Source organism: Vitis riparia, chromosome 18 (assembly GCF_004353265.1).
Source record: "Vitis riparia cultivar Riparia Gloire de Montpellier isolate 1030 chromosome 18, EGFV_Vit.rip_1.0, whole genome shotgun sequence".
Lineage (NCBI taxonomy): Eukaryota > Viridiplantae > Streptophyta > Magnoliopsida > Vitales > Vitaceae > Vitis > Vitis riparia.
Genome location: NC_048448.1, coordinates 5257317 through 5272579, shown reverse-complemented (window position 1 = coordinate 5272579; position 15263 = coordinate 5257317). Strand labels below are relative to the sequence as shown.

At 34.7% G+C, this 15263-nt stretch overlaps 3 protein-coding genes across 10 annotated transcripts in view; 2 read left to right on the top strand and 1 right to left on the bottom strand.

The window, feature by feature from the left end:
• The first annotated feature begins 483 nt into the window (after positions 1-483).
• Positions 484-1646, top strand: LOC117907241 (glutathione transferase GST 23-like). The gene is given in 4 exon segments (XM_034820710.1): positions 484-575; positions 577-825; positions 970-986; positions 1116-1646. Coding segments are annotated over 4 exon segments (693 nt in total). The 5' UTR covers positions 484-503; the 3' UTR covers positions 1471-1646.
• On the bottom strand, positions 688-5406 carry LOC117907793 (pentatricopeptide repeat-containing protein At5g27460). 3 transcript variants are annotated; one of them, XR_004650064.1, is made up of 4 exons: positions 5289-5406; positions 4952-5189; positions 1707-3141; positions 688-1568 (listed from the first exon to the last, which is right to left on the bottom strand). XR_004650064.1 is itself a non-coding variant. In XM_034821448.1 (3 exons), the coding sequence occupies exons 1-3, from the start codon at positions 5321-5323 to the stop codon at positions 1906-1908; spliced, it is 1509 nt and encodes a 502-aa protein (XP_034677339.1). In that variant the 5' UTR covers positions 5324-5406; the 3' UTR covers positions 1620-1905. The 3 variants fall into 3 exon arrangements, 1 of the variants encoding a protein (XP_034677339.1); XR_004650063.1 differs by having other exon boundaries at positions 688-1510; XM_034821448.1 differs by lacking the exon at positions 688-1568 and having other exon boundaries at positions 1620-3141.
• A 1007-nt stretch (positions 5407-6413) lies between these two features.
• LOC117907044 (chaperone protein dnaJ 1, mitochondrial) overlaps positions 6414-15263 on the top strand; it is a 39560-nt gene continuing 30710 nt past the window's right edge. Inside the window, exons 1-9 of one of the 6 annotated variants that reach the window (XM_034820392.1) lie at positions 6414-6745; positions 6828-6912; positions 7958-8047; positions 8258-8349; positions 9328-9411; positions 9598-9636; positions 9890-9994; positions 10135-10176; positions 10289-10376. In XM_034820392.1, coding sequence (XP_034676283.1) covers positions 6719-6745; positions 6828-6912; positions 7958-8047; positions 8258-8349; positions 9328-9411; positions 9598-9636; positions 9890-9994; positions 10135-10176; positions 10289-10376 — 652 coding nt within the window. In that variant the 5' untranslated portion in view covers positions 6414-6718. Of the gene's footprint in view, positions 6746-6826; positions 6913-7352; positions 7464-7957; positions 8048-8257; positions 8350-9327; positions 9412-9597; positions 9637-9889; positions 9995-10134; positions 10177-10288; positions 10377-15263 lie in introns of those variants that run through there. The other 5 variants (XM_034820389.1, XM_034820391.1, XM_034820393.1 and 2 more) reach the window with 5 other exon arrangements.

Here is a 15263-nt window from a genome sequence, read left to right as displayed (position 1 = left end):
AAAAGTTCAAAAAATACATAAACTTTTAAATATTTCTTAAATATTGGGTTTTTCAAATCTTGCAAGATAAATTAAATAATAAAATTAATAGCCTTTTCATTTTTTATCCTTTTGGAGAATAACTCTCAGCCCCTTTGGAGTAGTGGACACAACCCCCAGTCAAGTTGTTCCCAATTTTTTTATTGATGTTGACTACTTGGAATAGAGTCAAACAAGGCTTCAAAAAAATTGTGGTAAGTTTGCCAAACATCTCTCTATACGTATATATGGAAAATATTAAGGTATTATCGCACAACAAGGACTTTAGTGATACGTACCAAACCAAAGATCTAGATTGTTAAATATGTATGATAAGGTCAATGTCACTGAACAATGATTAAAATCAAGGAGATCGAGGTGTAAAGATATGGACAAATGACATTGAAAAAAATAATGCATATAAGGTTCCATTGTATATATATGTAATATATACATATACACGCCTGCTAAACTAGAAACCGAGAATGGCTGGAAATGGAGATGGAGTGCAGTTGCTTGGGTATTGGGCAAGTCCTTTTGCCCTGAGAATTAAATGGGACTTTGAAGCTGAAAGAAATCCATTATGAGTATGTGGAAGAGCATCTGCTAGACAAGAGTCCTATGCTTTTGCAGTACAACCCTGTTCATAAGAAGATTCCAGTTCTTGTGCACAAGGGTAAGCCTTTGGCTGAATCACTAGTGATAATTGAATACATGGATGAAGTTCGGAAGCATAATCCACTCTTACCACAAGATCCCTATCAAAGGGCCAAGGCACGTTTCTGGGCGAAATTTGAAGATGAGAAGGTACAGGAATGAATACCTTCCTTTTTGTCTTTCACATATTACAGGATTAAACTCTTGTATCCACCATGGGTGGCTCCAAATCTTGTATTCTAGCACCATTCAATTGTTAAAACTTTGTCGTAATGGACCACAAAATCTTCCTAGACTCTTAGAACACCACAGTATCTTTGTGTGAGTGAATAAATTTTAAGTTGTAGGAGAAGCAAGCACAAAATTTCTATCCAATTAAACTGCATGCAAAGTACTACTGACCTCACTTAAATCAATATTTGATCATTCTCCCTTTTCAGTGTGCCAGCAATGTTTAAAGCATTTTCCAAGGTAGGGGCGGAGCAAGAGCAAGCTGCAAAGGAGCTTCGAGAGAATCTGAAAACTCTGGAGAGTGCTCTGGAGGGGAAGCACTTTTTTGGGGGTGAAACAATAGGCTTTCTAGACATTGCTGTTGGCTGGATTGGATGCTGGGCTCGAATGAATGAGGAAGTTGCTGGTGTAAACATGATTGATGTAGAGATGATGCATTTGCTCAGTGCATGGTTCCAGAAATTCCTCGAGCTTCCTATTATCAAAGAATGTTTGCCACCTCAAGATAAATTGCTAGTGCACACCAAAGAATTCCACAAGATGTTGATGGCTGCATTGACTTGAAGTTTTACTGCCATCTCCAAATGAGCTGGCTTTAGGGCATCTGCATGTGGTTTGTATAAGATACTTTGGGTAATGCATGTTAATAATGAGAACTTCAGCTGTTATTGACAATAAAAATGATGGTCATTTTGAGGACTGTATGTTGTTCATAATAATAATAGGAACTTCAGCTTTTACTAATAATATGAAATAAAAAACATGTGAAATATTTTTAAACTATTCTGCAATTACATTACCATGTAAACAACAGAGAACCAACTCCTTTGAGACCAATATAGTTCTTTCCTCATTTATAGCATCTTCTCCTCTGTCATCCTCGCTTATCCCTTTTTCCCTGCTTAAAGGTTTTGATCCCAAAAAACAATACAATCCAGGAAGTAGAATTCTGGCATCCATAGCAAGTCATTAAGATACCTCGTACAGCACTAATCCTGCTTACACTTTGAAGGCTTGAACAAGGGCAGAAGTCTCATCATCCATCTCAATTTCATCCTTCTCCATCATTTTAAGGATGTCAAAGACTGGTCTTTGAAAGAGCAGATGCATTCTGAGTAAAGATTTATACAATGGTAAATTTGCAATACCTAATTGGTGAATAACTTTAACATACTGATTCAGATCGTTAACATTCCCATGCTCCTCCAAGTACCTTGCAATGGCCGTTACAAGACCATGGTTTGGCCTCCAATCACAATGTTTCAACATGGAAAACCCTTTTTTCATGGCATTGATGGCTTTATCCATATTTTGGCTTTTCATCCATCCCTCCATAAGAATCTCCCATGTCTTATAATTTGGACACCCACCTCTCTCCAATGTGTGAAGATGTAATGACTCAGCTTTGTCCATTGATCCAGTCCTCATGTATGCACCCAGAAGGACATTGGAGACTCTAATGTCATACTTCCAACACTTGGATTCCCATTCCCTGAAAATTCTCTCAGCTTCTGCAATATCACCAAGCTTTACCAAACACAACAATATGCACATGTAATTGGTAGATGTGATTCTACCTCCCACTTTTTTACTAGCTTCCCAAAGCCGAAGAACTTCCTCCTTATTGCTCAAAGAGGCATACATTGTAATAAGGAAGAAATAACCAAGGCGATTATGAGCAGATAGCTTCTTTTCTGCGTTTTTTAGGGCCAAATTGGCCTTCTTGATAAGTCCAGATTTCAGATAGATATTGGCTAGAGTAGAAAGGGTACTCCACCCCACTTCCACGTTCTTATCATCCACCATTTCTTTGTAAACCATCTCTGCTGAAGCAACCCCAGATACCTCACTGCAAGCACTCATCCAGAGGTTGTAGGATAGAACATTTAAGGGTATTTTGTTTTGCTTCATTTGCAGAATCACAGTGGGCACTCTCTCAAATTGAGATGTAGCCATATAAAGCTTCATCATTTCATTAAATGGATGAGGGCTCACAGTCAGCCCCAGGTCATTCAGCTTCAGCATGAGAGCCTCAGCTTTTTCAATAGCCCTTTCTTTTACATAAGCATGAAGAAGAGGTAGACATGCCGCTTTCCGTGAAGAGGAATTGGGTAAATGTTCAAAATACTCTTCGGCCTCTGCTAAACTTTGGATTTTTATGATTAATTCCAATCTGATGGCATGATCAGCTGCTGACATCTGAAATCGGTTTTGAGCTTCCATCCATGCCAATATCTGTGGGGAACACTAGAAATGAAATACTGAACAAACAGTAAGAATTAAGTAAAATAACTAGTGATAAAATGCACCAATGACAACTAGGGATCTGAACAACACAAAGCTTAATTTTGTCTGTTGTTTTAGTCCTATCACTAGATGTGACAAGGCAACGTTCAAGGAACTGACATGATTTTACAACTGAATAGTAAAACAAGGATATATTTTTTTTGATAGGTAAAATCAGAAGAAAAAAACAGGTTGATAAAAATACATCAACCCTAAATGTAATCACTGATCTTAAGAATGTGCATATAAAAGAGCAGCAATGGTGTTTAGATCTCTGAGAAAGCTTATGATTTCATGTAGCAACTTTCCTTTTCTTCCTAGTAGTTGGACCAAGTTATTCAGCTTCAAGAAACCCATAGTTCCTAAATATTGCCAGCATGATTCTTTTGAATCATAAGGTAAACCCAACTCTTACAAATGCATCCAAAAAACATGTTACATGAGGGCATATCAACATCTGAACTAGCATATTACTTGCACTCATCAAGAATGTATTCAGCCTCTTCCAATTGTTAAAGCACTAGCTTAAAAGGAAGAATTTGTAAAAAGTTTCAGTTGGTCATTTTATTATTAAGATGCTTCAAGAACTTCCTTGATTGCTCAAAACTCTACTTCTCATATAAAGGATCACAAGGAAGTCACACTCACAGACCATTGACTTTATCCAGGCATCAAATACAGACTGGGGCTTTATATGCTGGTCAGTCAACTCCATCAAATCTGACCATATGTTACCGTATGTCCATCAAAGTGGGAATATAGTATCTTTATTTTCTTTAGGGGAAATTTACCCCTTAAAGGCCTTATGAGATGGTTTTTGAAGTTGGTTTGAAGTGCAAGGTTTCCTAGTCTTTCTACCCCTTTGGAACAAGTTCTCTATCTTTCTTGGAGGCATCGTACCTCACTAACAAAACACAGTTTTTGTATGGAAAGAAATGGTGTTGCTATCCAAAGTTGTATAATTTAGTCTTGTTTATTAGTAACTGCACACTTTCAACTCTTGCAAACTCAACACACAAGTTCCAATATTTTCTCCACTAGTTCAATATGTTGAAATTGCAACGAACTATGAACTAGTTAGATTGCGTTTGAAACCAAATAGTTGGTTAAGGGGAATGTAACAATACAAAGGAGCAAAAAGAATTGGATTTTATTTACTTGCTCATGTTTGCATTCAGGGGAATTTAAATATGAAGCTATTTTCTGTTAGTGTGATTTATCCTCAGACCATGGTAAAAAAATAGGCAGGATATGAAACGGAAATATTTTCAAGTGTTGAGACTGAGCGCTGTCCAAATTCCACCTTTTTGAAAGGGATTCACGCATTCTATATTCTGACTAAATCCCCTCTGAATCCTTTCTCATGACAACATAAGTAGGATCAAACATTGGAATTCAAAATTTCTTCCCACTTCCTCATTCTCTTGGGCCCTTCCCTTCCCACGATTCCCGTTCTGCTTTTGGGTTTAGTTAAATTTCAAAAAGGAATGATATTCAATCAGATGATCAATGGGCTGGCAAATCAGTCATACGCATTGTATCTGCCAGGTTCATCCAAAAAAGGGAAAAAAAAAACCGCCATTCGAATGGTAGCATCATAACTAGTTAATTAGATAGATAGACCAAATTTTAACTCCATTAAGAAACGATGTAGGCATTGGATGAGTCAAGATGTTGAATTGCAATTTCACAATTCCTAACGACAACCATGCTAAACCCTAAAGCACCGAATTTTTTGGAAAGGCGTAAAGAATGGAACCTCGAGTGCGTGTTTGTGGCGCTTGGATTTCAGAAGTTGTCTGGAGACATTACGAAGGTCGGAAGCGGTGACCTTATGGCCTTGATCGATCCAGTTCTGAAGCACCGCGGTGGCGCTTCGCCTAGGGAATACGAGCTTCAACATCCTGCTCGTGAGGTCATCCCTTTTACAGGTACATGCTGCCTCATCCATTGGCGTGGTTTTTGAGGAAATAGACCTCCTTGATGAGTATGCGTAACTGCAATTTATTTATTTATTTTGTCAGGTTTTCGAGTTGTATATACCAGAGGGTGAGTTCGTGAGAGAGGGAGAGGTGATGCGTGCGGCTAGTGCTTACCGTCTGAGAGTGAAGAAGAGGCATCGAAATGCCATGGCAGTTGTTTCAGTGGCATCACCGCCGCAGACCCGCAGTTTCCCGACCGTCCTTCAAGTCGCCTTCACATTTGTGTTGCACCACTCTGATCATGGTACCTTTTTTCCCCGCTTTAAATATATGTACTTTTATAATAATTTCCTCACATACCCTTTTATTTATTAGAGTAGTAATTAATAATTATAGTTAGTGTTTTTAACGTCTGAAATACTTAATTTTTTTAATATTAAAAATATTTTTTATAATTACTATTAAATGTATTTTAAATTAAATTATTAAAAAATAATTTTATTATCTTTATATGATAAAAATATTTTACAAATAAATATATTATAAAATTTTTATTATATAATATAAAATACAAACCATTTTACAAAAAATATTTATAATAAAATCTTTATAATTATTTAATTAATAATGATTTTATATCATGTATTATATAAATTCATTCATCTTTTTATATATTTTTTAATAAAATTAAATAAAATTTTATTAATAAATATCAACAATAAAATAATAAAATTTAAAAATAAAAAATACAAATAAAACTTTGAATACTTAAAAATTAAATACAATTAAAATAAAAAAATTTAAATTAAATTAAATTAAATTCAAAGAACTTCCAAATCAAAAATATATATTATTGATTCCCATTACGTGCAATCTCTTTTTAGAATTTATATCTTTTATTAGTGTGATTTAGTTAAGTAAAAGTTAATATTTTATTTTTATATTTTTAATTTTTAATTTTTTTTAGTTTTAATTTTTATAATTTCTTATTTTATTAATTTTAAATTAATTTTTATGAAAATTTGTCCATCGGTATTATTAACTTAACAAATAAAAAATTATTTTAAAAATAATTATCTAAATTATAAAAAATGTATATATTTTAAAATATTTTTTAAATAAATAAAGATGAATCAGATGTATAAAAGTGATTCTTCTTTCTATATTTTTCAAATTAATTGTTCAAAACCTAGTTTTCAATGAAAAAAAAAAAAAAAGACAGAAAATTGGGGATTCGTCGTAGACAATGATCCATGGGCATGGGTCGGTAAGCCGCTATAAAAGGTGGTGCTGGCATCGATCCAGCTGGACAGCTTTAGAGAAGATAAAACGACACCGTTTATTTCAGCACGGTCTAAATGGTGTTTCATCCCTCGTTGATACTCCAGGGAGCCAGCTGCTTCAAATATTACACATTACCGTTATATTAAAACCCTAAGCCGCCATATCAAGATTTATCACGATCTTCTCTTCCTCTCTTACTTTCAAACACCAAATACACAGTTCAATCCCTCCTCCGATTTAATACGGTGGTTTTTTTTTTTTAACAATTAGACTGCTGGTTCTGAATATTCATTGGAAAATTATTGCAGTCTCGACTTAGAATGGGCAGATTCGGATGGCTAGGGTTGGTGCGTGAATGATCGAAAGTTTTTGATCAATTAGTTTTATAATTTGGCGATATTTCAGCGAATAATATCACGTTTCTTGCAGTGCAAGCGTCATTTGCAGTCAACATCGGCCATAGATTTTTTGCCGATTGAACATTGCAGGGTTCCTGCATTCATTCACCAGAGAAGTAAGTTTTTTTGATTACATATTTTTGAAGGACTAAGGAGTTTGAGCGTTCTTAAGTTTTTTCTCGAATTCACGTACTTTCCGTCGAAACTTTTTTTTTTTTTTTTCAAAATTTGTCCTACTTCTAAACAATTTTCAACAATGTTTGAAATCTTCTTGAAGTTTTCGGATGCATTGGCCGAGCCTCTCATCTGTTTCAATATGTTTTGGTTCTTGTAGAGCATGATCTTTGACGCCTATTCCAGTCACTTCAGTATCCCTATATTTTAAGCATTATATTCTACACTGATCTATTTGTTGAAGTTCTCATGGAATTTTTTTTGTACTTTTCTTGACGTCCATTTCAAAATTTTTGAAAATTTCTCATACTTTCTTGAATCTTCCTCAAATTTTCTTGAACTTCGCTTGTTTTATTTTGGATTTATTGTCTGTGTCTCTCAGTCAAATTTGTTGCTGTAATATTATTGTAAATTGGCCTCAGCAAAGCCCATGGCATGGGTTGGTTCTGGTTCACGGAGAACATGATTCCAGAAGGCTTTTCCAGATAATCGGGTATCCCTATGTTTCAGTATTGTACTTTGCAATGGTCGATTCTGAACTTCTCTTGAAATTTTCTTGTACTTTCCTTGAGCCCCTTTTCAAAATTTCTCATACTTTTCTTGAACCATTTTCAAAATTTCCTGAACTTGTCTTGAAATTTTCCAACCATTGTTTGAGTCGCTCATTTGTTTGAATCGGTTGCTTTAAAATGTTTCTAAGTTCGATTTTATTGTACGTTGGCTCCAGCAAAGCCTGCGGCTTGGGTTAGTTTGGGTTCTTGGAAAGCGCTATTCTGGAAGCTTTTTCCAGTTAGTTGAGAATCCCTATAATTAAGCATTATATTATGCACAGGCGGATTCTTATAGAGACTGTTATTTTCTCGGTCCATGAACACATGCCTTTCTAGGGCTGCATGTTAATTTCTTCCAAATTGATTTTTTAGCCACGTCTAAATTTCTGATTCATGCTATGATTTACTGCAAATGCAAATGCTTTTTTTTGGCCAGTTTTGCACGGTTACAACGTTCTTCATGGGAAGCCTTCTGATTTTGCAACCATGGGAATACCATCAGCAACGCGGTATATTCATGCTACAGGTTTCCCTCCTCTCCTCCTTCTCCTCCACACACAACCTACAAACTGCCTTTTTGAATTGATTGTATGATGATATTTATCATATTCAATCAGTTATTATTATTATTATTATTATTATCATTATTATTTATTTATTTATTTATAAAAGATTTAGACAATCAGCTTGTTTTTGTATCTTCTCTTTGCTCCGTAATCTTGTTGTACGTCACCAGGGATTTGCTATTCCACTGAACGGAATTACTATGAAATTCTGGGTGTTCCTCAGAATGCCAGTCGAGATGAAATCAAGAAGGCTTTTCATGTGGTAATGTATTTTTTGGGCATCTGGTGTCTATATTTTGGGCATCATTGATGGCATGGAAAAGGATTTTTTGAGTGATGGTTTTTTCTTTTTTGTTTTTTCTGTTTTTGTAATTTTCATATAGCATCATTACATGTGAAGAATTTTGTTATTTGTTGTGATTGGGCTATTTTTTGAGTTAGCTACAGCCTACATTATTTTCAGGAAACTTTTGTATTTGGCAACATTTCTGCCATTAAAAACTTCATTGCAGCATTGAAAGTATCTTAATGGGAGGAGTGGTGAGCAGAGGTTAAGATTCAAAAATGAAGAAAAAAAGGGAAGTTTGAAAACCTAGTATCATTTCTAAACAAATCATGTGAACCCTGGTTTTGACGGGAAGAGGTTCTATGGCCCAAATTTCTTTGTGAGTGCTCAAATGTGTAATTATGCACGCTATAAAGTACTTCATCAGTTCCCAAATCCTTTTTTTATGTGTAATTTTTTGGAATGTGTTGGTCATTGTATAGAAGTGCCTTCTACGACAATAATGGATTTTATTGATTAGTTAGGATTGATTATCTATAAAAAAATTGATTAGTTAGGATTGAAGTAGATGTGTGAAGGGGTTGTGCCCTTCTTTGGCTGTTCTTTTTGATTGGTGCCTTAGTATACTCCCTGTGTACTTGGGCTTGCCTTAGCTGCAACCCTTTTTGTATTCTCCCTTTTGTATATTTACATACATTATCTGTCATGTGCTTATAAAAAAATAAAGTACTTTATCAGCTAGGAAGTTCTTCTGAACTACCAAAATTGTGCTAAACAGCGTCTTTATGGAAAACTACTTATCAATTGTGTGTATGTCATTTTTGTTTTGTTTTTTTTTTTTGTCTTTTTGGTTTTGGGGTTTGGAATAACATATAGACCCATTTATGTGTCATCAAAGTTTGAAATATCTTATTGTTTTTCAATTAAGTTCCTGAGTTTTGTAACATAATGCAGCTTGCTAAGAAGTTCCATCCAGATGCAAACAAGAACAATCCTTATGCAAAGAGGAAGTTTCAAGAGATAAGAGATGCCTATGAGGTTTGTAGCTGTTTGAAGGAATACCTTTTGTTTCATTTCTCATGCCTGTAGTTTGGATATTCTGCAATGACTTTTTATCTTCCCCTTTTGTTACTCATATTGCAACTATTACATTCTGGGATATTTTGCACTTATTCTCCTATTTGATAATTTTGTGCACATGTTTGTGGTGGAAGGCGATTGTAGACTTTGCAAGATTCCGAAAAGAGAGCACAATATGACAGGGTACCAACACTTTCCCATTTGTATCATTGCAAATTTATATTTTTATTCCTGATGCAATCACTGTTGCAAATTTTTGGATTTTGTTTGCTCCCTTGATGTGCATTGTTTTTTTCGAGAACCATGTAGTAGTGGGGCAATAGGTTCTTTGTTGAAATGCTTGAAGCTTGAAATTCACTGCATATCAAAAGCCTGTTCCTTCTGTTAAAGGTTTCAAACTGACTAAATAACTCCCTGTATCTTTTGCTCAATCAAGGAGCGTACTATGGGTTCAGAGAGTGTAAAAGATGCTGCTGGAGATGGGTTCAGATATGCTTATAGAAGCCATTTCTCTGATTCATTCCGTAAAATTTTCGCTGAGGTACTCCATATTTATCATGTTTTCATCATCCTTGTTGATACTTCATAGCATTTGTTTGTTTTGATTTGTCCAATACTTTAAATGCTCTAATCTGTCAAATACTTGAATCTTCACCTTATGAATCTTTTGATATCTGACAGATCTTTGAACATGAGACTGAAAATTTTGCAACTGATATTCAGGTCAATCTTTTTTTTTTTTTTTTCTGTTTGCTCTGCCCAATTATCATAAGAATACGATCATCTGGGTTTCTAAGATAATAATATTGTACCATGTTTGATCTTGAACTTGCAGGTGGAGCTGTCACTCTCTTTTTCTGAAGCTGCTAAAGGATGCACAAAGCATCTCTCTTTTGATGCATATATCCCCTGTGATTCCTGCTGTGAGTGGAGACTGCATTATCTTATAGTCATTATATTTGGGGAATGTTCACAACCCAACAAAGCCTTTTGTTTTGAGTGTAATATCTGATAATATTTCATAATGTCTGTTCTTTTATTTTAATTCTTTTAATTGAAAATGGTGTTTGAGCTTATTTAAATAAATCACAAAGAAATGCTCTCTCTTTTCTTCCTATTCTTTTGGGGCCACCATTTGTAATCTCAATGTAGTGAAAAGGGCCTTTGTAGGAAGGATAAGAGGGGTAGACAAGTGCTTTACAATCTTTCTATCTATACAAGTTAAATTTCACTTGCAAAAATAATTTTTTCTATTCTGGTAAATGATTAGGAATAGATGCACTATCAATTTAGGATTGCATGGTGTATCTTTTGGACTGTTTGGAAGGAAAGGAATCAAAGGTCATTTGACAATGAAGAGCATTTGGACCATTATTTGAAGACTTCTTTCTTAGTATTTTGTTTTCATAGGTAAAGATGTACACAGAGATAGGTTCCATGTCTTTATTTGATTTTATAGAGTGGTTGGGCTCTTGTTAAGATTGAGTGTTGTTTTTTGTGTTCTCTCTGATTCATTGTGCTTTTTGGTGTGGCTTGTATATGTCCTGCGTGCTTTGTTGCATTGTTCTTTTGATGCTTTTTAATATAGTTATATTTAATTAGTTTGGTTTGGAAGGATAGTAAGAGCGTGAAATTCTTTGTGAAATCTTTCTATTTGGTTTGGACGGATACAGGAGTGTCATTCCCTTAAAAAGTGTGGGGCTCTTAGACTTTTCAAAAGTGTTGCGTGGGAGGAGTTTGCATGTGGGAGGATCCTAACTTGTGGATTAGCTTAGAAGAAGAGCGTGTTTCTTGACAAGTAATTGCTGTATGTATTAAAATGTAGAAGAACTAGCTAAACATATTTTCTTATCCATTATGGCAGAACTTTGGTTTTTGGAACTTTTTTTTCTCTTTCTTTGGCATCTCTTAGGTCATTCTTTCTTTAGGGAAAGAGTTGCTAATGGATCAACATGAGAGTTTTGTGGGCAAAAGTAGAAGACTTGGGGCACAACTTTTATATGCATTTTTTGGATAATATGGCAAGATTGCAGATGGAAGTCCTTCGCAAGGGTGCAACACTCAAATGAATCCCTTAAGGATAACCCTTTTCTAACTTGTACCTCTAGTCTCAGTGGTATTTTCAAGCTGGTTTTCTAATTGGTTTCTTGGACCTGTCCTTGTGTAACTTTTATTGAGTAGTTGTGCTTTAAGTAGTGGGAGTATCGTTATTTTTTCCATTTGGATTGAAAACAAGTAATGTATTAATTATGAATAAATAGTTCATAAGAAGGATGGGGAATCCTTCCCCACAAATACACAAATCCAATCAAGATTAAAAAAACTCCACTATACAAGTAAATCTATACAAAAATGATAGACTACAAAAGAATGTACAAAGATATCATCTCCTCAAACTCGGGTTAAGCTCTTCTCATTGCTTATCTAACACCATTAGTCTACACATGGAATACCAATTGAGTTGAATGACATTGAGGGGAATGCGTTTAAAATGGTCAATGCAAGGGACCTAAAAAGAAGAATAGATGGGATCCATTGATTGACAGGGTCTCGAGGAAATTGGATGGATGGAAAAAGGCCTTTTTGCCTCTAGTGAGTATAATAATTGTAATTCGGCCATGCTTGTTTGAGATCCTTAACTAATTCTTATCTTTTTCTCAAGATTCCATTGTTAATGCATCTAAGATTGAGAAATTGCAAAGAGATTTTCTTTGGTCAGGAGTTGGGGAAGGTAAAAAAGACCATTTCATTAGTTGGGACCTAATGTGTAAGCAAGCCTAAGGAGTTTGAAGGTTTGGGATCTGGGTTAAGGAATTGTGCTCTCTTAGGAAAATGACTTTGGCCTTTGAGACTAGGTTATTTTGAGAATTTATGGGACACATCTTGATGGATAGAATGCCAACATTATAGTTTGATGGTCACATTGGTGTTCCTGGAAGACCATTGTTCAGTGTTTCAAGTTTTTTCAAGTTACACTCATTTAGTGGTGAGTAACGGGGTGAGAATTTGTTTATAGGAGGATTTGTGGTAGGGGGACCAATCCTTATGTTCACAATTTTCAAATCTTTATAAAGTTGTCATAGTTAAAAATCTCACAGTCTTAATTATTCTTGACCATGTTTTTTTTTTCTTGGAATCTTATGGTCACATTGGTGTCCTTGGAAGACCATTGCATAGTGTTCTAGGTTCTTCAAGTTACACTTGTTTTTATGGTAGGTGATAGGGTGAGAATTTGTTTGTGGAAGGATTTGTAGTGGGGGGACCATCCTTTGTGTTCACAATTTTCAAGTCTTTATAGAGTCGTCATGGTTAAAGTCTCACAATTTCATATATTTTTGGCCACTCTTCTTCTTTTTCTTGGAATCTTATTTTCTATTGCAACCTTATGGATTTAGAGATTGAGGACCTTGAAAGACTCATGTCATTCCTCACTCGTGTGCACTTATCTCCATCCGCCCCAGATATGAGACATTGATCTCTTCAGGATTATTCTTAGTCAAATCATTCTTCATTGCTTTGTCCAACAAATATAATATTGTTCTCTTCTCACCAACCAAATTTATATGGAAGTCTAAAGTATCATCTAAGGTTAAGACATTTGTTTGGTTAGTGGCACACAAGATGGTAAATACTGATGACATGCTACATTTGAGAAGATCTTTCAAATCACTTGGGTCTAATTGGTGCATTTTATGTAAGGGGAGTGAAAAGTCTATTTATCATCTCTTTTTGCATTGTTTGGTAACTTTGGGCTTTGACATTATCTAATCAAACAAGTCAAGATTTATTAGGTTCCACCTAGGAGTATATGAGATATAATAACCATTTCATATAGGGGTTTGGAGAACTCTACTAGAGAAGATATTTTGGCAAATTGCTTGTCTTACATTGCTCTAGATTGTGTGGTTAGAGAGAAATATCAAAAGTTTTGAGGATAAATGGAGAATGATAAGAGGGGTGGTGAGATGTACTTCACTTATATTCCTCTTTTTGAGCCTCATGTATTAGGGCTTTTAAAGGCATTCTTCTCAATGTCATTCTACTCAATTGACATTTGGTGTGTAAATCAAAAGGGTTTGGACATCATTAAGAGGAGCTTAGTTAGAATTTGAGGAAATGATTTCTTCATATATTGTGTTGTAGTGTAAACCTTTAGTTAAGGGATTTCTCTTAAACCAGGGTGGTTCTTTTGTTGGGAAAAAAGGAAAAAAGGCTTGGAAAGTTGCTTTGTTATCTGTGTTTTGGATATTATGAAGGGAGAGAAATAGGAGAACCTTAGATAATTGTGAAAGTTTAGATCAAACGATTAAAAATTCTTTCTTGAACCTTTTTTGGTATTGGGTTAAATTGTATATTAGGGATGACTCTTTATTGATGTTAGGATCCGTGGATTGGTTGGGCTCTTTGTAGAGTGCGTTTGTTCGTTTTTGTGTTTTTGCGCTTCCTTTTGGGTCTACTGGCTACTTTAGATACATTGTGTATACCCTCATTTATTTATAATGCATTTTCTTTATCTAACAAAAATAGATTCCTTGTAAAGGAGTTTAATCATATTTTGATTTAAGTTTTTGGTAATTGTGGAGAAGACTTCTCATCCTTCTCATGTTTTCTTTAACATTAATATATACATCTCTTGTTTCTAATAAAAAAAAAAGAATTTAAGTAAAGTAGATCCCATAACATCTTTGATGCCCTTCATTTATCCTTTAAAATCCCAGCATTTTCTTTTGCCACACGATCTAAAGCAGAGTGAGACAAAGGATCTTTCGAAGGGTCTTACCTCTAATGCTGTTCCTTAAATCCATATATGAAATGATTGTCATGTCACATAACTCCTAGGCTGAACTCAATCCATCCTAGCTTGTCTGAATAGCTTGTGCCATAACACCAAATATACAATGTAGAAAGAGATAATCAATCGTCTCTTCACTCCCCTTATGAAGGATGCACCAATTAAAACTAAGGGTTTTGAAAGTTCTTCTTAAATCTTTTTGGGCATATTGTACTAATGTTTTCAAACATTTCCCTTTGAGTGCCATTCAGTTTAGTTGGCTCTCGGTATGTACTCCTTAGGGTTAGGCTTACTAATGTTTTCATGGGTGTTTTGATCAGGTTTGTATTTCATGGGGAGGATTTCTCATCCTTCTTATGTTTTATTATCTTTAATTAATTCATCTTTGGTTTTTGATCAAAAAAAAAAAAAAAAAAAAACTCTTAAAGGCTTTTGGTTGTATTTCCTTTTTGTCTTATGGGTCCTTTGCATACTTCCTATGTATTTTGGAGGCATTCTCTTTTTGTTAGGTGCTTTTAATATGTTTTTATTTGCTTATCAGGAAAAAAAAAATAATAATAATAGAGGATATGGCCCTATATAGAACTGATTGGTGGGAAGGACTTATATAGCTATTGAAGTGGTTAGGATTGATTGCAAATTTTGTTAAGTAGGATATAATTCTGTGCCGCCAGGCTCGGAACCGTGTTTGAAACCTTTGGGATTCTTTGGTTTTTAGATGGAATCCTTTTCTCTTGAATCTTAAATGTATGACTTGTTGAATTTTTCTTGGTGGATTTTAAAAAGGAGAAGGTTGATTAATGTCGGCTGTCTTAGTTAAGGAGGCTTGTGATTTATCTTCTTAGGTAGGTGCTATTTTTTAGTATATTCCAAGATCATTTAAGAATGAGATGTATACAAAGTGGCTAAAATTATGGAATGTTGTTTGGGTAACTCATTTTGTACTTGATCTTAGGGACTGCTTTTATTTCTGCCAATTTGGTTTTACTTTGATTTTAGATCTAAAATCTGAATTCGC